At 39.9% G+C, this 20,371-nt stretch overlaps 1 protein-coding gene across 4 annotated transcripts in view; it reads right to left on the bottom strand.

Annotated features, from left to right (window-relative positions):
- Positions 1-1,776: 1,776 nt before the first annotated feature.
- The window catches only part of LOC124135580 (alpha-N-acetylglucosaminidase-like), a 35,310-nt gene continuing 16,715 nt past the window's right edge, over positions 1,777-20,371 (bottom strand). For 2 of the 4 annotated variants that reach the window (XM_048399667.1, XM_048399668.1), the window contains 11 exons: positions 19,868-20,017; positions 18,894-19,036; positions 17,249-17,321; positions 13,838-13,933; positions 10,187-10,278; positions 9,288-9,392; positions 8,498-8,681; positions 7,081-7,124; positions 5,805-5,862; positions 4,912-5,011; positions 1,777-3,493 (listed from right to left, as the gene is read on the bottom strand). In XM_048399667.1, the coding sequence (XP_048255624.1) occupies positions 3,345-3,493; positions 4,912-5,011; positions 5,805-5,862; positions 7,081-7,124; positions 8,498-8,681; positions 9,288-9,392; positions 10,187-10,278; positions 13,838-13,933; positions 17,249-17,321; positions 18,894-19,036; positions 19,868-20,017 (1,194 nt within the window). In that variant the 3' untranslated portion in view covers positions 1,777-3,344. Of the gene's footprint in view, positions 3,494-4,911; positions 5,012-5,804; positions 5,863-7,080; positions 7,125-8,497; positions 8,682-9,287; positions 9,393-10,186; positions 10,279-11,328; positions 11,416-13,837; positions 13,934-15,523; positions 15,611-17,248; positions 17,322-18,893; positions 19,037-19,867; positions 20,018-20,371 lie in introns of all 4 variants that reach the window. The other 2 variants (XM_048399669.1, XM_048399670.1) reach the window with 2 other exon arrangements.

Genomic DNA, 20,371 nt, shown 5'->3' with positions numbered 1-20,371 from the left:
CATGGCAGCCTGTATATAAGCGAGTGCCAGGCAACCGAGTGAATGAATGTTACCTTGTGTCGCAGTCGGGTACATCATGGCAGCCTGTATATAAGCGAATGTCAGGCAACCGAGTGAATGAATGTTACCTTGTATCGCAGTCGGGTACATCATGGCAGCCTGTATATAAGCGAGTGCCAGGCAACCGAGTGAGCGAATGTTACCTTGTGTCGCAGTCAGGTACATCATGGCAGCCTGTATATAAGCGAGTGTCAGGCAACCGAGTGAATGAATGTTACCTTGTGTCGCAGTCAGGTACATCATGGCAGCCTGTATATAAGCGAGTGCCGGGCAACCGAGTGAATGAATGTTACCTTGTGTCGCAGTCAGGTACATCATGGCAGCCTGTATATAAGCGAGTGCCAGGCAACCGAGTGAATGAATGTTACCTTGTGTCGCAGTCAGGTACATCATGGCAGCCTGTATATAAGCGAGTGCCGGGCAACCGAGTGAGCGAATGTTACCTTGTGTCGCAGTCAGGTACATCATGGCAGCCTGTATATAAGCGAGTGCCGGGCAACCGAGTGAATGAATGTTACCTTGTGTCGCAGTCGGGTACATCATGGGAGCCTGTATATAAGCGAGTGCCAGGCAACCGAGTGAATGAATGTTACCTTGTGTCGCAGTCAGGTACATCATGGCAGCCTGTATATAAGCGAGTGCCGGGCAACAGAGGGAATGAATGTTACCTTGTGTCGCAGTCAGGTACATCATGGGAGCCTGTATATAAGCGAGTGCCAGGCAACCGAGTGAATGAATGTTACCTTGTGTCGCAGTCAGGTACATCATGGCAGCCTGTATATAACCGAGTGCCGGGCTACCGAGTGAATGAATGTTACCTTGTGTCGCAGTCAGGTACATCATGGGAGCCTGTATATAAGCGAGTGCCAGGCAACCGAGTGAATGAATGTTACCTTGTGTCGCAGTCGGGTACATCATGGCAGCCTGTATATAAGCGAGTGCCAGGCAACCGAGTGAATGAATGTTACCTTGTGTCGCAGTTGGGTACATCATGGGAGCCTGTATATAAGCGAGTGCCAGGCAACCGAGTGAATGAATGTTACCTTGTGTCGCAGTCGGGTACATCATGGGAGCCTGTATATAAGCGAGTGCCAGGCAACTGAGTGAATGAATGTTACCTTGTGTCGCAGTCAGGTACATCATGGCAGCCTGTATATAAGCGAGTGCAAGGCAACCGAGTGAATGAATGTTACCTTGTGTCGCAGTCGGGTACATCATGGCAGCCTGTATATAAGCGAGTGCCGGGCAGATCAATCGTTGATAGCCTGAACAACAAACAAGCCACCGGTACGGTGACCCAGTCAGGCAGGCTACACTCTGTAAACACCAAATCAACTACTTCTATCCCCAGGGACCAACCATTTCATAGCATCGAGGGGTGGGCGTGTGGGATTTTGTATGGAGACTTGATATTTTTCCATCTACACCCGCAAAACCAGATTATTTTTTTAATTTTGACTATGAGCCTAAATGATTTTGAAAAAATAATCTTGCAACAATGTACTTTTGTTGCAGACACTATCCTTTTTTCTACAGACTGAAGACTTCTTTTTTTTCAAGCATTTTCTAGGACAGTGTATTTTTTTTCATACAATCCCCAACACCCAATTATTAAATGGTTGGTCCATTACCGACATGACAGCTACGACCACCATGAACATTCCAGTTGTAAGGCCAGTTCATGTAGTATTACAAGAAGGAATGACATCACTCATCTTTTAACTGTCAAAACACTTTATTTGTAGATATTTTCATCTAATAAAATGTAAAAAAAATGTTTTGCTTTCATTTTTCGGGTTCTCATTTTATCAAATGGACATGAACAATATCTAAAACCAACCCTTTATGAATGAGTGAGTGAGTGAGTGAGGCTTAAATTCTCGAAAACTATTTCAAACCATGTACTAAGAATGAAATTCTGCTACCAGATCCACAAACCTTATTTGCATATAAACACTAAGATCCCCCCTCTATTTGAATATAAACACTTAGATCCCCCATCTATTTGCATATAAACACTTAGATCCCCCATCTATTTGCATATAAACACTTAGATCCCCCATCTATTTGCATAGTGTACAATCAGATTCCACAATCATATTATTATATTCTGTTTTCTATCTCTCTGGAATAACCATCTGAATGATGCAACACCAGACATTTAGAGGTATCACAGTTTATTCCAGGGAATGTACACATCTTGAAAAATACTCCCACAAAAAGTACACAAAATGTATAAAACACACATGTGATCAGTGACAACTCATTTTAAACTCAAAACAAAATGATACAAAAATAACTATGTCAGGATTTGCAGATAGTGTCACAAACCCTCAGACAATGGACAGGGTAAGTGACCATTACCATGTTTGGCGAGATATTTACACATCACCTCAAACATTTACAGTATTGCATATATCAACACATCAAGTACAAATACTGACAATGAAGACTCAGTGATTGAGTGAGTTACACTCTTTTAGCATTAAGCCCTCTATATAACATAACCTGGACATAGTGGGCTTAGCACATGAGGAGAATCAAACCCAGATCTCCCACCTGATGAGCCAACACCTTAACCACTTACCCCCCACCCAACTTTGCAACTTGTGAGACGAGACCCTTGCCGAAGTGAGGTCATGAAAGGAAGCCAGCAGAGGGGACAATTTAAGTACAGGCATGATTAGCAAGATATTAACAATGTCTCTGTAGGCATTACAGTTTAGTTATCTCCACCAGTGCACCATAGTACCCTGCTAGTCAATGATTGAGTAGTCTTTAAAACTCACAGGAAGTCGCTTTTTCTGAACCTCAAGATACATTTGTGATTGTGAGTATTCCTCAGGTAATAACAAGCTTCTTGACACTAAACGACAGTTATATACACTCATTTATACACCGAGGCATATTCAGAGTAATGACCATTTCATAAAAACAAACAGGCCATTTCAAGAGTTACCCATTCAAGAAAATCACATATCTCTTGGTGGTTCTGTGTACGGTCAAGCTGCATGTCCCCTTTAACCATGTGACAAAGGTTGAGTACCCATGTTAAATAATCTATACATCTATGACATGAAAAATGGTGTTGTAAATACTGCTTACTGTAGTAAAAAACATCTTTAGTGAAGGAAATCTTACTCTATTTGTGATTTTACGAGAGCTTCACAAAATGTTGCTTCATTGTCGGCCTAACAAATACCCTCCACCAACCCAATGGTATTGCCGTACTGATAGATGTCGGGGCAGATTCAAGGCTGATATATTCACCCCCCTGCTCCTCATTAAGCCAGAGCTCGCCCCCATTGTCTTGCCAGCTGTTTAGAGAAGGCAGAAGTTCTGTCAGACTTTCTGGGGAACTGGGAAAAGAACTTGGACTTGGTTTCTGACCGGTACTTCTGGTGGAACTTGGCTGCTAGATCCACAGAACTTCCTGGAATGAATATCATGCGGATGTATGAGTGAGTGATTTGTGTTTGCCATGGTATGCATTATTACTGTTACATCATGGCAGCAATCTACTCTGGACCAGACAAACCCTTCGTGCTCACCTGATTATGGAGGTTGGATGACAGACAAGGAATCAGGTGACACACTGCAAGTAGCTACTTGGTTGGTTTGTACAATCGCTGAGAGAATCTCAGAGACAAGCATGAGAGTACTGAGACCTATTCTGCCCGAGACTCTATACATGGGGATGTACACGATCACGAGTGGATTATATTAGATCAGGTGTGATTGGACTTAGAAGATCACAAGTGGACTACAAGACAATGTAAATGGACAGCAAGATAACACGGGTATGCTGTACAAGATCGTGTGAGCTGCCTGTACCAAAACACATGAGTAGAACGTAAAAAATTGAACGTATAAGATCACTTGAGAAGAACGTATGAGATCACATTAGTAGAATGTACAAGATCACGAGTTGCCTGTACGAGATCAGGTGAGCTGTCTGTACAACATGAGGTGAATGTGCTGCATATACAATATGAGGTAAATGTGCTGCATATACAACATGAGGTGAATATGCTGCATATACAATATGAGGTGAATGTGCTGCATATACAATATGAGGTGAATATGCTGCATATACAATATGAGGTGAATGTGCTGTCTGTACAACATGAGGTGAATGTGCTGCATATACAATATGAGGTGAATGTGCTGCATATACAACATGAGGTGAATATGCTGCATATACAATATGAGGTGAATGTGCTGCATATACAACATGAGGTGAATATGCTGCATATACAATATGAGGTGAATGTGCTGTCTGTACAACATGAGGTGAATGTGCTGCATATACAATATGAGGTGAATGTGCTGCATATACAACATGAGGTGAATATGCTGTGTATACAACATGAGGTGAATGTGCTGCATATATGTCAGGTGAATGTGTTGCATATACAACATGAAGTGAATGTGCTGCACACACAACATGAGGTGAATGTGCTGCATATACATCATGGGGTGAATGTGCTGCATATATACCATGGGAGTGAATGCTACATATACAACATCGGGTGAATGTGCTGCGTATACAATATCAGGTGAATGAGCTGCATCTACAACATGGGGTGAATGTGCTGCATATACAACATGGGGTGAATGTGCTGCATATATACCATGGGAGTGAATGCTACATATACAACATGGGGTGAATAAGCTGTGTATACAACATGGGGTAAATGTGCTGCGTATACAATATCAGGTGAATGTGCTGCATCTACAACATGGGGTGAATGTGCTATGTATACAACATGGGGTGAATGTGCTGCGTATACAATATGGGGTGAATGTGCTGCGTATACAACATCAGGTGAATGTGCTGCGTATACAAACCAGTAGTCGTGGTAGGGAAGGCTGTGTGGTCATTGGAGAATGGAAGCTCCACTGTGCTGAATGTGTCCTGGTCGTACTTCACATTGTTGAATGGTATGCCCTAAAACATTTGAAGAGAATACATGTGAAAATGCATATCATTATCTCATGGAATGTCCATTGTTTAGTCATCAGCGTGAAATTATGTTAAACAGCCTTAAAAATTATTGTTCATAACATACCTGTTGATATACACTTACTGTTATACGGCAATGCAGATCACGTTGTTACAGAAAATGAAGCTATATTTAAGGCAGTACAACATTATATATGTACAACTAAAAGATTTGTGTAAAGAACTGTTCATTCAACAATGTATCTCTCTCTCTCTCTCTCTCTCTCTCTCTCTCATGCATATATATTGAATTTGAAATTGTGAATTTTTTGTAAATACCAGGGAGAGGGCATTCTAAGTTGGAAGAACTTGTCCCCCAATCCCGTTCACTCCTTGTGAATAAATATGTTTAAACAAACAAAAACTAAACAGAGAAGACATAAGCCCCTGCATGATGATGCTAAGTGCTTTAGTAGCAATAGAGGAGTCCATATCACTTTGCACAGCAGAGTAGCCAAATGACAGGGGCTGTAAGTTAACGGCGGTCTGTAAATAATCAAGTCTGGAGCAGACAGTCCAGTGATTGACATCATGAGCATCGAATTACGTAATTTACGATGACGTGCAACAACCAAATCAGTGAGCCTGACCAGCCGAACCCTTTAGTAGCCTCTTACGACAACCATAGTCGCCACTTACAGCTGAAGACGTATTCTCTACCCAGATCTTCACGGGTCACATATTTGTTGGAGGCAATCAGCATGCAGGACGAACACATGGTATCCTACTGTTTACTCACCGTTTTAGTGGAGTTGACCAGGCTATCAACAAACAACTGCCATCTAGGTTTGTAGTATCTGCAGCAAGAACATAAAATGGCTATGTACCAGTTTATCATAATCAGGACAAATGTTGCCTTCAAACCAATGATCATGGTATCCTTGTACTACAAAGGGACACAACTGTGCACAATATATTGCAGGACACAAAACATCCTGACCTCTCTTTAGTGCTCTAAGATGTTTTTGGTACATGGATATTAGAATTCAAAGCAGGTATGATTAACATCTGTACCATTAAATCATCTTATATCTGTTCCAAACCAAGACCTTTACAATGAAGAAATGTCCATGTTCTTGAATATAAATGGGACAAGTGGCATTTGGAAGTGATACACATGAGGAAGAGAATTAATGGATGTCAACTTCTTTATAATGTGGAACACAACGTTTCAGAGTATATGCTTACTTCTTCATCAGTACGTGATGAGGAAGTAAGTACAGTAAACTATGTTTATAACAAACATGATTATAACGAACTGACGGATCTAACGAACTGTTCTTTTGGTCCCATCAATACGTCATGAAGAAGTAAGTACAATAAACTATGTTTATAACGAACGTGATTATAGCGAACTGGCGGATCTAACGAACTGTTCTTTTGGTCCCAGCCATTTTCCATATAATTTATCCTATAAAGTTGATGGATATAACGAACATGCTCATAACGAAATAATGGATATGTGGTGCCCCGAGGACTCTGTCCACGATAATGTTTAAGTTTATGACGAACTGTTAATCCCTGAGCTGAGCTGCTCACGTGTCACCAGTCTGCCGACCCGCGGACAAGTGCTGCTGTTGAAAGCATCATTAAACAACGGCAGCAATTGATTTACTCTTAAGTCGTGACACCTTGTCCTCAAATTACACCCTCAATTAACAATAGTAACACAGTGATTGAAGTGGATATATTCTGTACATGTACAGTGCACAGTTTTGTTTCTTATCGAGTAACATGATGTCACATGACTTGATAAAAGATGTCTCACAGTCGAAATGAGTAAAACAAACGAGGGATATAACAAACTAAAATCAGGGGTCCCTTTGAGTTTGTTATAACCCTAGTTGACTGTACATACTCCAAAACGTTGTGTTCCTCATAATAAAGAAGTTGACATACATCAATTCTCTCCCTTATAAATGGAACAGTTGTAAGTTAATGCCGTGTGCGAAATACGCTACAGTCGGAAAGCGCACGTTAAATCTTCTATATCAGTCAGTCAGTTAATGACATACCTGTTTATCAAGCCAGACCACTGTTTGGCTGCATAGTCCCTGATCTGCAACACGACACAACACAGTGATGACTTTACCTCTAGCAAAGTTGGTTGATTTGTTGTTTAACGCTGCACTCAGCAATATTCCAGCTACATGTATATGACGGCGGTGTGTAACTAATCGAGTCCAGACCAGACAATCCAGTGATTAATATCATGAGCATCGATCCACGCAATTAGGATCGATGACATGCATCAACCAAGTCAGCGAGCCTGACCACCCGATCCCATTAGTTGCCTTTTCGACAAGCATAGTCACCTTTTACGGCAAGCATGGGTTGCTGAAGACCTATTCTACTCCAGAATCTTCACAAGTCCTCTATAGGAATCAACTCCTGGACCTTTGCAGTACACAATGGTCACAATTAAAGTAGACTTGCACAAGTCTCTAAGGCAATATTTATTAGTTTAAATCATAATTTCTAGATTATATTGATAATAAGAACAAGTTGCCCCCATAAAGGACTGGCGTCACTGCACTGTCACATATCTAGACTTGCCTACTATGAGGATAGTTACTGCACATCCACTGACTTATCTTTCAGCCATGGTACAGCCATGGAGCAAGGCTACAATTTAGGTGACGATAGTAAATAATGGCAGTGGAAAGTAGGTGGGAGGGTGACAGAGTCTGTGACTCTAGGGGGGGGCACCTCCCCCCCCCCCCCCCCCCCTTCTGGCTACGGCACTGGTTTACCCAGCTATGAGTGGATACTCAGAAAAGTGAGAAATTCCCAGTGTCTAAGAGGCAGCTTGAATTATATACTCCTCAGGGAGCTGAAAATGCAGTTTGATGAAAAATGATCCCCTTTGACCCTAATGTGGAGTGTTGTACATTACAATCAGCCTATAGTTATTATTGCTATCATAACAATACCTACATGAATTAATGGGGACGAATGAGTCTGTAGCAAATGGTGGAGGCAATGTAACAATAATTATTTGATAGGCATTACTCAGAAGTTGACGGACGACAAAGAAGACACAATTTATGGATAACAACTTCTTAAATTACTGTAAAGGTGACATTTTGGTATAGTTCCTTATTCCGTTGTCAAGCAGTAATGCTTGACAACAGTATAAGGATCTATACAGTCTTGCTAGACAACGATATAAAGATCTATACCGAAACGTCTCCCTTACAGTAATTAAATTGTGTCTACTTTGACAATAATTAACTGGTTTTTTTTCAGAAAGACAATGTGGTGTTTCAAATTCCGAAGTAATATAAGTGTACATGCAATTAGTTCCCTGTCTGATCAATCGACAACTGACTTGAGTGTTTTAAAAAACAACCAATCAGCAACCTCGTATCACAGAGTGATGGATATGTTAACTCTACGTTTGTACCACAGAGTAACCTCTCCGCATCTCACCTGTCCAGTAGGACCCCACAATGTCACCTGGTTCCGAGAGTTGAGATCATACAAGATTGTATCATTTACATCTAGTGAGAACTGCCGAGCTGCTTCTGTCCACGTGCCCAACAGGAAGTGAACATCGGAGGCAAGAAGTGTGTCAAGGTCACTCAGAAGGTCAACCATCTTCTGGCCTGCCGTTCTAAGAAAAGACAGCTGTCATGTTTTTATGATACACAATTGTTGTCTATACACATGTAACATGTGTTAGGGCAATATTGTCCAAATACCTACAGTATATCATTGTGTATATGTTACAGTCAATGTGTAAAATGACTGAAATTTTTAACTTTGGCAATTTACAAAACGCCAAAATATTCCAGCCATTTTACGATTATTTTCCCTGTCAGATTGACTAAAAGTTTTTAACAAGCTCAAAAGAAATTAAAAAACCCATCACAATAGACTAATAATGCTTGGATTAGTAGCAAAAGAACATTGATTTTTGTTTTCTTTTCACCCTATCATTTTCAGTCACTGGGTTATGAAATAGAGCTTAAAAATGATTGGAATTCGTTATCATATCAATAAATGGAAAAATAATTGTAAAATATTTCGGTGTTTTGTAAATTGCTAAAGAGAAAATTTCAGTCATTCTACACGTTGACATGTAGAACAACCCACATATATAGATACCCTGCCTTGAATGTTTCATTTGAACTGTATTTGGTAATGAATATCTTATAATTCAAAAGATGAGTTTGGACTCTGGAGAATATCAAGTTGAGTTAATGGAGCATTCACTTACTGGAGCTGTGAGGTGTTGGTTGTGTTGTAGGCGGCGATGATGTCATGGTAGTACATGGAGGAGAGGATCTGTAGGCTGTTGCGGGTCACGTCCACCAGGTCATACCTGCAGGAGGCAGTAACTCTTGTTACATAAGTGTCATATATACCATACTGGAACATGAGTGAGTGAGTGAGTTGGGTTTAACGCCACTTTTAACAGTATTCCAGTTATATCACGGCATGTCAGCTTAATGTGGGAGGAAAGCCCGAAGTGATGCAGGTCTCAGACGTTTACCACGGTGAAACCCACGAGCACAGGTATGGTGCTGACAAATGTAGAAACATAATTCGGGTGAACCGGGATTCGAACCCACAATCATAGGTTTCTGGCGTGCCCAAGGGACGCAACTCTGCACAGCGAATTGCGGCACCTTAGACGACTGGGCCACCCATGTCCCCTACTATAACAGGAGAGACAGTGAGATACAAAGATGACAGAGAAATGTAAAACCCATGATTACAGGTATGATGCTGGCAGACCAAGGATCACAATCAGTGCACATCTGGGATTTAGTCTGATGGCCAGCAGATCCTGCCATGGCCAAGGTGTGCAACTCTGCACAGCTATAAACCATTTAGTATGAAACAAGTGTGACACAGAGATCACCATAACCACAACCAACTTTACAAAATTGTGCCAAATAACACTTACTTCAAACAGTGAACTGGAGCAAAATAATTAAGATTTAAATTTATTTTATTTCAATTAAATAAACTGAATGTTTTTCACATAATCATGACTAATTTTGAGTAGTCATCAATAGACAAATCATAACTTCTCAATTATTTATATTGACATTTGATGTTTGTGGAAGACACAGTTGTTAGAAATCTCCTCTAGGAGACGCTAGGACCTACGTGAACAGTGTGTTGTTCCCCAGGGCTGGAGTCGTTGATGCCAGAACCATGTTGTCCCAGGCCTGGTAAAGCTGCTCCGGATCATACCATATCTAATAATCATCATAAGAATGGTAATAATACAGAATAGTACTCGATTATTTTTCAAATGTTTGTTTGACATCCTGCATGTTCTGTACAATAGTCATCATACTATTTTCAATCTATAATCGTATAATGTAGAAAAGTAATAATGAAATGAAATCTTTATTAGAATTATTCAAAGTTGTATTAAATTTTCTTCATAAGCTTTTACGAAGATAAAAGTCATGTTGATGTTATTTTAAATATAATATATATGGATTAGGACATGCTGTTAAAATGAGAGAGAGAGAGAGAGAGAGAGACAGAGAGAGAGAGAGAGAGAGAGAGAGAGAGACAGAGACAGAGACAGAGACAGAGACAGAGGGACCGACCGACCGACCGACCGACCGACCGTGCAACAATGTGACACATGACACAGAGCAACAACAGACATTATTCACAAGCAGGCAGCCATGCAGGACAAGTATGAGGCAGGCATCTACACACTGACTGCGCTATGGAAGTGGATTGTAAGCCTTTACTTGGGGCAGGCAGCTACATGGATATGTTCACTCAAAATTCCATGAATGTGGGACCAAAATATTCTTTTGAAAATTCTTTAAATAAATTTTAATAAGGCTTATAGTGAAGGGGAGGTAAACCATTGACTTATAAAAAAAACCCTGCTTCTTTACATTACCAGAACAAATATTTAAAAATAAAAATATCACAAATTTTGATGTGAATTTTCATAAAATATTAATTCAACCACTGACCAATGGCAAAAACAGGCCTGAAATGTGTGTTTTGTATCGGAATGTATACACAATAAATGAGAACAAATACAAAACAAAAACAAAATTTCAAAATACCAGTCAGATGTGAAGGTAATACACACTGAATGCCAATCTTAATTCTAAATAGATTCAGTGAGATTAGTCAAATTTTGCAATTTAGTAACCATGGTAACATGATCAAAATGTTTTAAACAAGGATTACAGTTACAGTAAGGATAAAAATGTACAACAAATTGCACAGGCTAAACAAGTAGTCGTAATAATGGTCGTCTGTCTACTCACATACTCCTTCATCAGCAGAGAAGGTCGTCTGGTGTACAGGACACCATTAAAGTCCATGTGGCCACTGGTCGAGTTGTACACACTGGCCTGTGTGTTAATGCATGTGCAGTAATGGGTCAGTATATCAGGAAGATACAGGGGTTGGTTAGGGCTCATTAAAGTCGGACCTTTCACTCTGATATCATACCTGTGTGTGTAGATCTCAGGACACATCCATAGGGTGTCAAGTCAGGTTTTGTTTGTCTATTGTTGTTGTTTAATGCCGCACTCAGCAATATTCAAGCTATACGATGGCGGTCTGTAAATAATTGAGTGTGGACCAGACAATCCAGTGATTGACATCATGGCATCGATCCACGCAATTGGGATATGATGGCATGCATCAACCAAGTCAGCGAGTCTGACCACCCGATCCCGTTAGTCGCCTCTTACGGCAAGTATAGTGGCCTGTTATGACAAGCATGGGTTGCTGAAGACCTATTCTTACCCGGATCTTCACAGGGTGTCAAGTCAGGTGAACAATAAGTGTGAAATAAAGGATGCTTGGGTTCTTGATAAAATCAGATGTCACTTTTCTAAATATCCATCTTCATTTCTTTACAACATCAATTTTCAAATTTGATTTGTACAAGTGAAAACTCACTCAAAACACAAATATTCCTTAGGTGGTATGTCCTTTTGGGTGTAGATGCCAAGGCAATTTTAATGACAGGGTGTCTGTAAAATCCACAAAAATATTACAGCATGACTTTATTTATTTACATTCGGAAACTGTTGTTTTAGTTCGTATTCAAGATACAGAAATAAAATATGGTGTAGTGAATGTTTCGCTCACTGATACAGAGAGCCTCAAAGCTGACGGGCTGATCAGAAAGTACACTTGACGTGACCTCCATGGAGGCATCCTCAGATCTTAACACAGAGAGGTATAGTTGTGGTATTAGAGTAACAGATCTGATCTTAATGAGTCTGAGGTTGGTGACAGTGACCATCGGATGTGTAGCGATACAGAAGTGTGATACCCCCTTTTTAGACAAAGAGAGATAGATTATACAATACAAACCACAACAAATTTCAATATTTCAGAATCTGAAACATCTTAATTTGCCACATTTTTGTAAATATTTAGAAAACATTGTGGAAATATATCCATGCATTACTTGCTTTAAGATAAATCCCTTGTAAATCAACGTATCATGGATAAGAGTCTACTCTGTATTGCTTCACCCCCACAAACCTTGCAAGATTATACATAACCCAAACAGTCACAGATTATGAACGTTGCCATGGTGATGCAGAAACTGACCATTTTGCAAGAGAGGGTGGAGCCTCGATAAACCAGATGGTTGTGTACTAATTTCCTCAAATAGTCTGGTTTAATGTGTGTGTTTTTGAAACAAGGAGGCTAGAATGTACAGAGTTTTAGAAAGGGGACTAGTGAACAGGAGCACCTGAAGTACCTGCTGCAAGAGCAACAAGTTTTGACTTCATACGTTTGTCATCAACTGAGTAACCAAATATTGAAATATTGAAAACAAAAGCCCCAAATGCTGAAGTGTTATGGCTTTTGGAAACAACAATCCCTGCTCTTCTGCTATTCAATAACATGAAAGAAAACTTGATTATCATGAAGTGAAATAAAAACCTATATATACATATATGTATAAGGTCTTTGAAAGGCATTTAGAAGTGATTCACATAAGGAAGAGAATATATGGATGTCAACTTCTTTATTTTGAGGAACACAACGTTTCCAACAGCACCTGATGAAGGAGTAAGCATATACTCCGAAACGTTTCGTTCCTCATAATAAAGAAGTTGACATCCATATATTCTCTTCCTTATGTATGTATAGATCCAATTATTTAAGCTGAGCAATGTGAACCACCCATCTCCTTAACACTAGAGAAGTAGTGTCCTTGCAAGGATCCTGTTAACTCAACGAGATCTGACCTCTGGTCAACTGCTTGTTGCCATGATACAAGGTCATCAGGAATAAATGCTTCAAGGATACAAATAACAGTTGGGTAAAATACTATTTGAAATAAAAACTTTCTGTTAAGTCTTAATAAGTGGATATGGGTTTGGTAAATAAGAAATCTATCCAAAAAAGTAAAATTGTTTTTTACGTAATTCTGAATATAGAAATGAGTTTGTGTGCAAACCTCTGTAACATTGATCCATCATGGCTACTGCTGCCCATACATGCAGGGTTCTATACACGGAAAGCTTGGTAAGGTGAGGTGTGTACGGTTACAAAGGGAGATAATTATAGTAGCAAGAGCAGCACAAACAGAGAGCAAATATACATGGGGAGACAACCAATGTGACAACACCAAAGGGAGACAACTGTGCGTCAGGACAAGGATAAGTAATCTTGATACATGGGATCACCACATGCTGTGTAAGGCATCACCAGGAAGCCATTCCACTTTTCCAGCAAGGGGGGATAACTCTTCTCTCACAAGGGAAGATTACTCCTTGAATTGTTAGGGGTGGTCTTACTTACATCTGGTGCAAGTTCAGGTACAAGTCTCGGTCGTGTAGTGATTGGGACATTTGTACTGTGTTCCCGATGGGTGTCAGAACAGTTGTACACACTCCACTGAGATTAGAAAATGTAAACATGTTGACAGATCAGATTGAAAAAGGTAGCCATTATAATTTTGATGGCTTTACTGAGCCTTTCAGTCAATGTTCCTTCAGACGCCATATTAGACTAAATGTAAGACTTAGTGGACAGAGGGACAAGGAGGACACATCCCGGCTTGATAACACACACATAGGGGTGGCAGCAGCAGACACAGTCAGTACTAAAACTACAACACAGCACATGCTAGTACCATCAGGGGGACATAACTCACTGGACGATGTGGTCATCTGCACAGTCGAACATTAAACAAGTTTGCAAGACTTTCAATTATAATGGATGATGCCTAATGTGTGGTGTTAGTTCCCATGACTGGCAACATATTTACCTGATAAGGAAATTTAAACTTTTCAAAATCTAAAGGTATGTATTCTTGGTAATGGGCGCCAATAATCTTGCTACTGATATCTTTACACAGTTTAAAACATCATATGCTGATAAAGTTGACGTCACAGAACGTAGGGCTTCACTCACAAAGTGATCATACCACTAGGACTATCACAACTCCTATACTTTAGATAAACGACAGTTTACTTTTGAAATCTGTTGTAGAACATGTCTTAGCTCAGTCCTGTCATAGTCACAACCGTTTCAATCAGAGGTGGATATTGTGATTGGAATCAGTGAGTGAGTGAGTATGGTTTTAAGCCGATTTTATCAATATTACAGCAATATCACAGCAGGGGACACCAGAAATGGGCTCCACACATTGTACCCATGCGGGGAATCAAACATGATGAGCAAACGCTTTAACCACTAGGCTACCCCATCGCCCCCTGATCAATCAGAATGAAAAGATATTTCAATGTAGAATTTTGTTTAACACTGGTGTAGTGTGGACCTGTTCTAAGAATCCTAAGAGCCACAATAAAAAAAACAACCTCTGTTTGGGGGAACCTGACTGACCAACCAAATCAGCTTTGAAATCAGAACGTCTGTCTCTCTGTCCCTTAGAACTGAAAAATTTCGCTAATCACTTAATGGTCGTTGTAAAAAAAACAATCCTGGTCTTCCTGCTAAATTTCATACTTCTGGCCCAGCAGATATTATTAACAATGGACTTGGTCAGTGTACAAAACAAGCACTTGCCCGCAGGGCCATGGCAAGAAGACCTCGTGTCAGTCCCATAGTTTTAAAGTTATATGGGTACTTATGGCCTGCGGTACATTTACATGTCTATTTATCTGTCACCATAAGCTTAAATGAGGGCCTGAAGAGTATCGTCAGGGCCTGCAGCTTATAAAGTCTGTGGGTCCTGATGGCAGTCTGGCAATTTTTTTATTTCAAACACAGGGTGCCGTTGTAGAAAACAACCTTAGTACTATGACTGTTGTAAGTCTATGTTAGATATGGGAGTTATGACCACCTCAGTGCTAAGATCACTTTGTACAACGGCTCCCTGGTCTTGGTGTAATCATGGTAATATAAGGATATCTGTAATGTAGGAACTTGCACCTGGCATTTACGAGAGTCACAGTGAATCATTTCCCCCCTCCATGCCGACACAAACAACTACTGAAACAGTCAGTATAATCAAAGTCATACTCTAATGTTGAGTTTCAACCCAGGTCTTCTGACATAGCCATTCTTTCCATGGAACTTTTCAGTTGTATTATAAGCGTAAACACTTTTCTGGGGAAAGATCATAATTATTTCGAAAGCATATGAGGAGTTTTTCTAATGCTTCAGTTTTGTCCATTTTTTTCTGTTTTTCTGTCAAATCTGTTATCAGAAATGATACAAAATCTAAACCAAATCTATTGAATGTCCATTTACATTCTTGAACCTGAACAAATTATTGGGCATATTTTCATTGTACTGAAAAATGAGAAGTTTCTTCGCTAGAAGTGTTCATAATCAGTAACATTGAAGAGTAAAATGACTAAAATAAATAACAATTTTCTTCCCCAAATCCCTGTTAATTTTTGGCCAATTGTTCTTTCCTCAATAACAAAGTCAAGTCAAAGTTTATCTATAGGCCTCCGGCCAGATACAAATGGTAACACACTATACATCCGAGCACACGATGCGCGGCTCAACATTTCAGATGACTGAGTGAGTATGGTTTTACGCCGCTTTTAGCAATATTCCAGTAATATCACGGCGGGGGACACCAGAAATGGGCTTCACACATTGTACCCATGTCGGGAATCGAACCCGGGTCTTCACATTTCATTTGAAACAAGACTGGAGACTTGCTCCCCTACCAACAAAGCTGTGGACATAGAAGCTACAGCAAGTCTACCAAGACATAAGGTGAGGCTTTCATACTTTTAACTAAAATTAAACTACCATTCACATTTCCAAAAATTAGGGTAAATTCCACCATAACCTGAAGAAGTGAAATGTTCTGGCCTAAATAAAAAACACTTTATTTATTTTTCCAGTTTACAGATTCAACCTCCAGGAGCCCAAAACCACACACACAAATAAAATAGCTTTATTTATTTTATATGCCTGACCATCTTCGATGGATTTGAATAATAAAGAGGTATATAAAATTAAAGTGTGAACTTTGTAAACAGTTATTGATCAACATATTGTTTGTAGTCTCTGGTCACTACCAACCCCTTATACAGGGAATGAAGCACGTTCAAAAGTAAATAAATAATACATGTTACTGTAAATAACACTAATCATCATGAATTTTTAACAGTATTAGCATTATTTTCCCCACAAAACCACCCATCCCAAATATGCCAAACGAAATAAATATATAAGTAGCTATAAAAAACATGTATGATTTACAATCAACTTTACTGATCTTCATTTGTAAACTTTACTCATGACCAGAGCTCCAGATGACTTTTTGAGCAATTGAATTTCTGCTCGAAGGTTTCTATTTTAATTTGGTTATTTCATTTTTTATTGGGTAACCAATATATTTTCACTCATCTATTCATCACCCATTTTGGTTTTTCCCAAAATGAGTAAGCATTTGGAGACTAAAAAAAATATGAATTAATGTTTTTGATGTATATAAAGGTTCTAATGACTCGGAAAGTAAATTAGCTCATAATTGAGTCTCGGTAATTAGCTCCGGTGTACGCATTCTGAAAAGCTTCATTGGGTATTTACAGGTGCTGTTTTCAAACAATTGAGTTTTTCATTCTTTACACAAGTTAATTGAAAGTAATTTGGTTTTGCATAGTTTGGGGGGATATTTTACGCAAATATGCAGTTTATCTGTAGCTCTGCTCATGAGCAGGCATAGTTTGGTAATCCCGACCAAAACTGTGATTGTAAGAAACATAAGTTCTCAAATCCTACCTTCAGCAGAGCCCAGGCTACAGAGGTGAACTTGTTTCCCCCATTGTACCTCTGCTTCTGGTAGCTGTCGATCCTGGGTCAACACACAAAACAAACCGGTTTTCTGGACTGTCAAGACATTTCTTACAATTTGAATCATTCTTCTGATACTGCTGCATAAGGATATTTCCTCACTAGAACAGTTTCCAGTATGTTTAAGTGGCATTTAGAAGCTGATGGACGGATGGACTCTGTGAGCACTTGCTTGATAAAGATACTAGCACTCGTTACAGAAATGCTGCATTCATGATTGATAGAATAGAGACTGAGTGAGTTTAGTTTTATGCCACTTTCAGCAATATTTCAGCAATACTGCAGCTCTATTAAGGTGGAAATACAGGTTGTACCCATGTGGGGAATCAGACCCGGGCCGTCGGCATGACGAGCGAACGCTTTAACCACTGCCCGATAGAATAAAGAATCTGCCAGAAGAGTTTCAATTTACAACCAAACAAAAACAACCCACAAACAAAATAATTTTTGAGGGACTCTTTGACTGAAGTAGCGCTAGTCGTCTTGGGTTGTCATGTTTTCCACAACATGGATGACAGAGGTCTTCTTGGAGAGTTCTTGCAAGGTATGGCAAGGGGTGAATGGTGACAACTTTACAAAGGTATTTCTAAGTCTTCCAACCGCCTCCGTGGTCTAGTGGTAGAGCGTCCGCCCGAAGAGCTGAAGGTCCGGGGTTCGATCCCCGGCCGCGTCATACCAAAAGACGTTAAAAGATGGTACTTGATGTTACCCTGTCTGGCGCTTGGCATTAAGGGGCTAAAACAAGCACTGGTCGGCTTGTCTGAGTGGGGTATTCATGTTAAACTGCGGCATGGTATCTCAGTGTGCTAGCACTATAAATCGGCATCAGTCCGGACTATTACAAGCAGCCACACACACACGTGCATGCACATCGCTATATAAATGCAATAATCTTGGACGCGACGTTAAACCCCATTTCACCTCACCTCACCCAAGTTTTCCATGTATACTAATCAATATGTTGATCACTCATGAACATATAAATATATCCTTTAATCAAACTGTCCTTATTTATAGGAATTGACTGCAGTTGAATTATGAGTGCATGTTGTTTTATGCCAATGTCACCAATATTCCAGCTGTCATGAGGGCCTTTAAATAATCCGTGTAGAGCAAACCAGAGGTTGATGGCATGATCAATAATCCAAGTCACAATGACATCAGCAAGGTCACACAATGTCACCTGTCAACGTTCAGACAGTTCTTACAACAAGCTTAACCTACTGGAGATCTCATCTACACAGTTTGTTTGTTTGTTTGTTTAACGCCACACTCAGCAATATTCCAACTACATGACAGCGTTCTGTAAATAATCAAGTCTGGACCAGACAATCCATTGATTGACATCATGAGCATCAATCCACGCAATTGGGATATGATGACATGCATCAACCAAGTCAGTGAGCATGACCACCCAATCCCGTTAGTGGCCTCTTACGGCAAGCATGGGTTGCTGAAGACCTATTCTACCACGGATCTTCACGGGTCTCTTTTGCACAGAATCACAGGTCAATGTATGTATGACACTAGCGACAGAAATGAAATGTTGAAATTCCAGCAAGTTGGAACCCACCAATCAAGCAGGTTAACCGGTCCAGGTCTCCACGCTTGTTCATTCATGAACTCGTACATGACCTCGTTCTGGTTGATGCCCTCCGGGGTGAGACCCGTGCCCACCATGGTGGTGTTCGGGAAAGAGCGGCCTGCGGAAGGACCCTGCAAATAAATGTATTTACTGTCATATGGCCCTGGTTGCTTTACAGACTGTAATGAACATTTTACTATTTTAATGTCAACTTTAGTTAGTAAAAGGAATGGTAAATCCAATTTGTGTAACTCATGAGGTTGTATCATTACGAAACTTCCATTTCATGTTGTTTTTTTATCACCTTCTTCATCAGAATGTGCTGATGAGGACTTTTTCTGAATTGCAAATAAAACTGGAAAAGATTTTAAAGGGGGATAATAAGACTTAATTGAAATAATCATACCTCCTGTTATCATTGAAGCTTTAGACTAAACCCTATGTTAAAAAATAAGGACAATTTTTCGGCAATGCTGGGATTCAAAACCATGATGTGGAGATGCTAGCAACTAGGGGAAGTAACTCACAGGGGAAAGTGGCTTATACCACTGGCCAGCCTGTTTCCCCTTTGAGAATTATACATTCATACATCTACTGCTAATTTGTCATGTTTTCAATAGGATCAAAACATATTTCACCCTGAAAAAAAAGAAATGATTAAACTTATATAAACAAAATTAGCCCTAAAAAATAGAACAACTGGTTCTCAAGCAGGTAGTCACTTTTCACAACAAGCATCATCTGAAGGACAAATTTAAGACCACCATTGGAGAAATATTTTTGATAAAGTAAGCATTGACTGAGAATTTGTAACACGCCCTAGACAATGTACTTGGGCCTTTGGCCTCATAAGTACCATGAATAAAGATTGATTGATTTATTGACTGAGATAGGATATGTCTCATTTCGTGCTTTATGTCAACCAAACACCGGTGGTGTCCAGTAGATGGCGCTGTACTGACCCCGTTGACCTTGTCCAGGGCTCCATACAGCTCCATGGTGCCCCCGAAGTTGTGCAGCATGCACCAGATGAATGGCTGGCCGTAGTAGGACTCGGTGCGGGCGTAGATGGGGTATAACTCCGATATGAGATCAAGGATGATCATCTTGCCCTACAAAGAAACATGGCGAGTGTAAATTCGTTCTTGGTCTTTGAGAAGAAATCCTGCACTAGCAACTGTCATGTGTATGAACATAGTCATACTGAATAGTCAGGAACTGCCACATCAGGATAGCTTAATCATGTTAATTCAGTACATAGGGCTTGACAACAGTTGGACAAATGACAGTAACATTTGATGCATGATGGCTTTCAAATATATTTTTAGACAGTGCAGGACTAGCTCAAAATCCAAACTCATTCTATATTGCATGGCAAGAGTCAGTATTTGTCTTCAGTGAATTTTAGGTCACTGGTTAAAGGGCTATGTTGATACTTTTTTAAATCGGTGCAACCGGTTTCCAAG

This window comes from Haliotis rufescens, unplaced genomic scaffold, assembly GCF_023055435.1.
Source record: "Haliotis rufescens isolate VD_foot unplaced genomic scaffold, xgHalRufe1.0.p SCAF_2, whole genome shotgun sequence".
NCBI lineage: Eukaryota > Metazoa > Mollusca > Gastropoda > Lepetellida > Haliotidae > Haliotis > Haliotis rufescens.
Note: the sequence above shows the minus strand (reverse complement) of the source record. Positions and strands in the feature narration are given on the sequence as shown.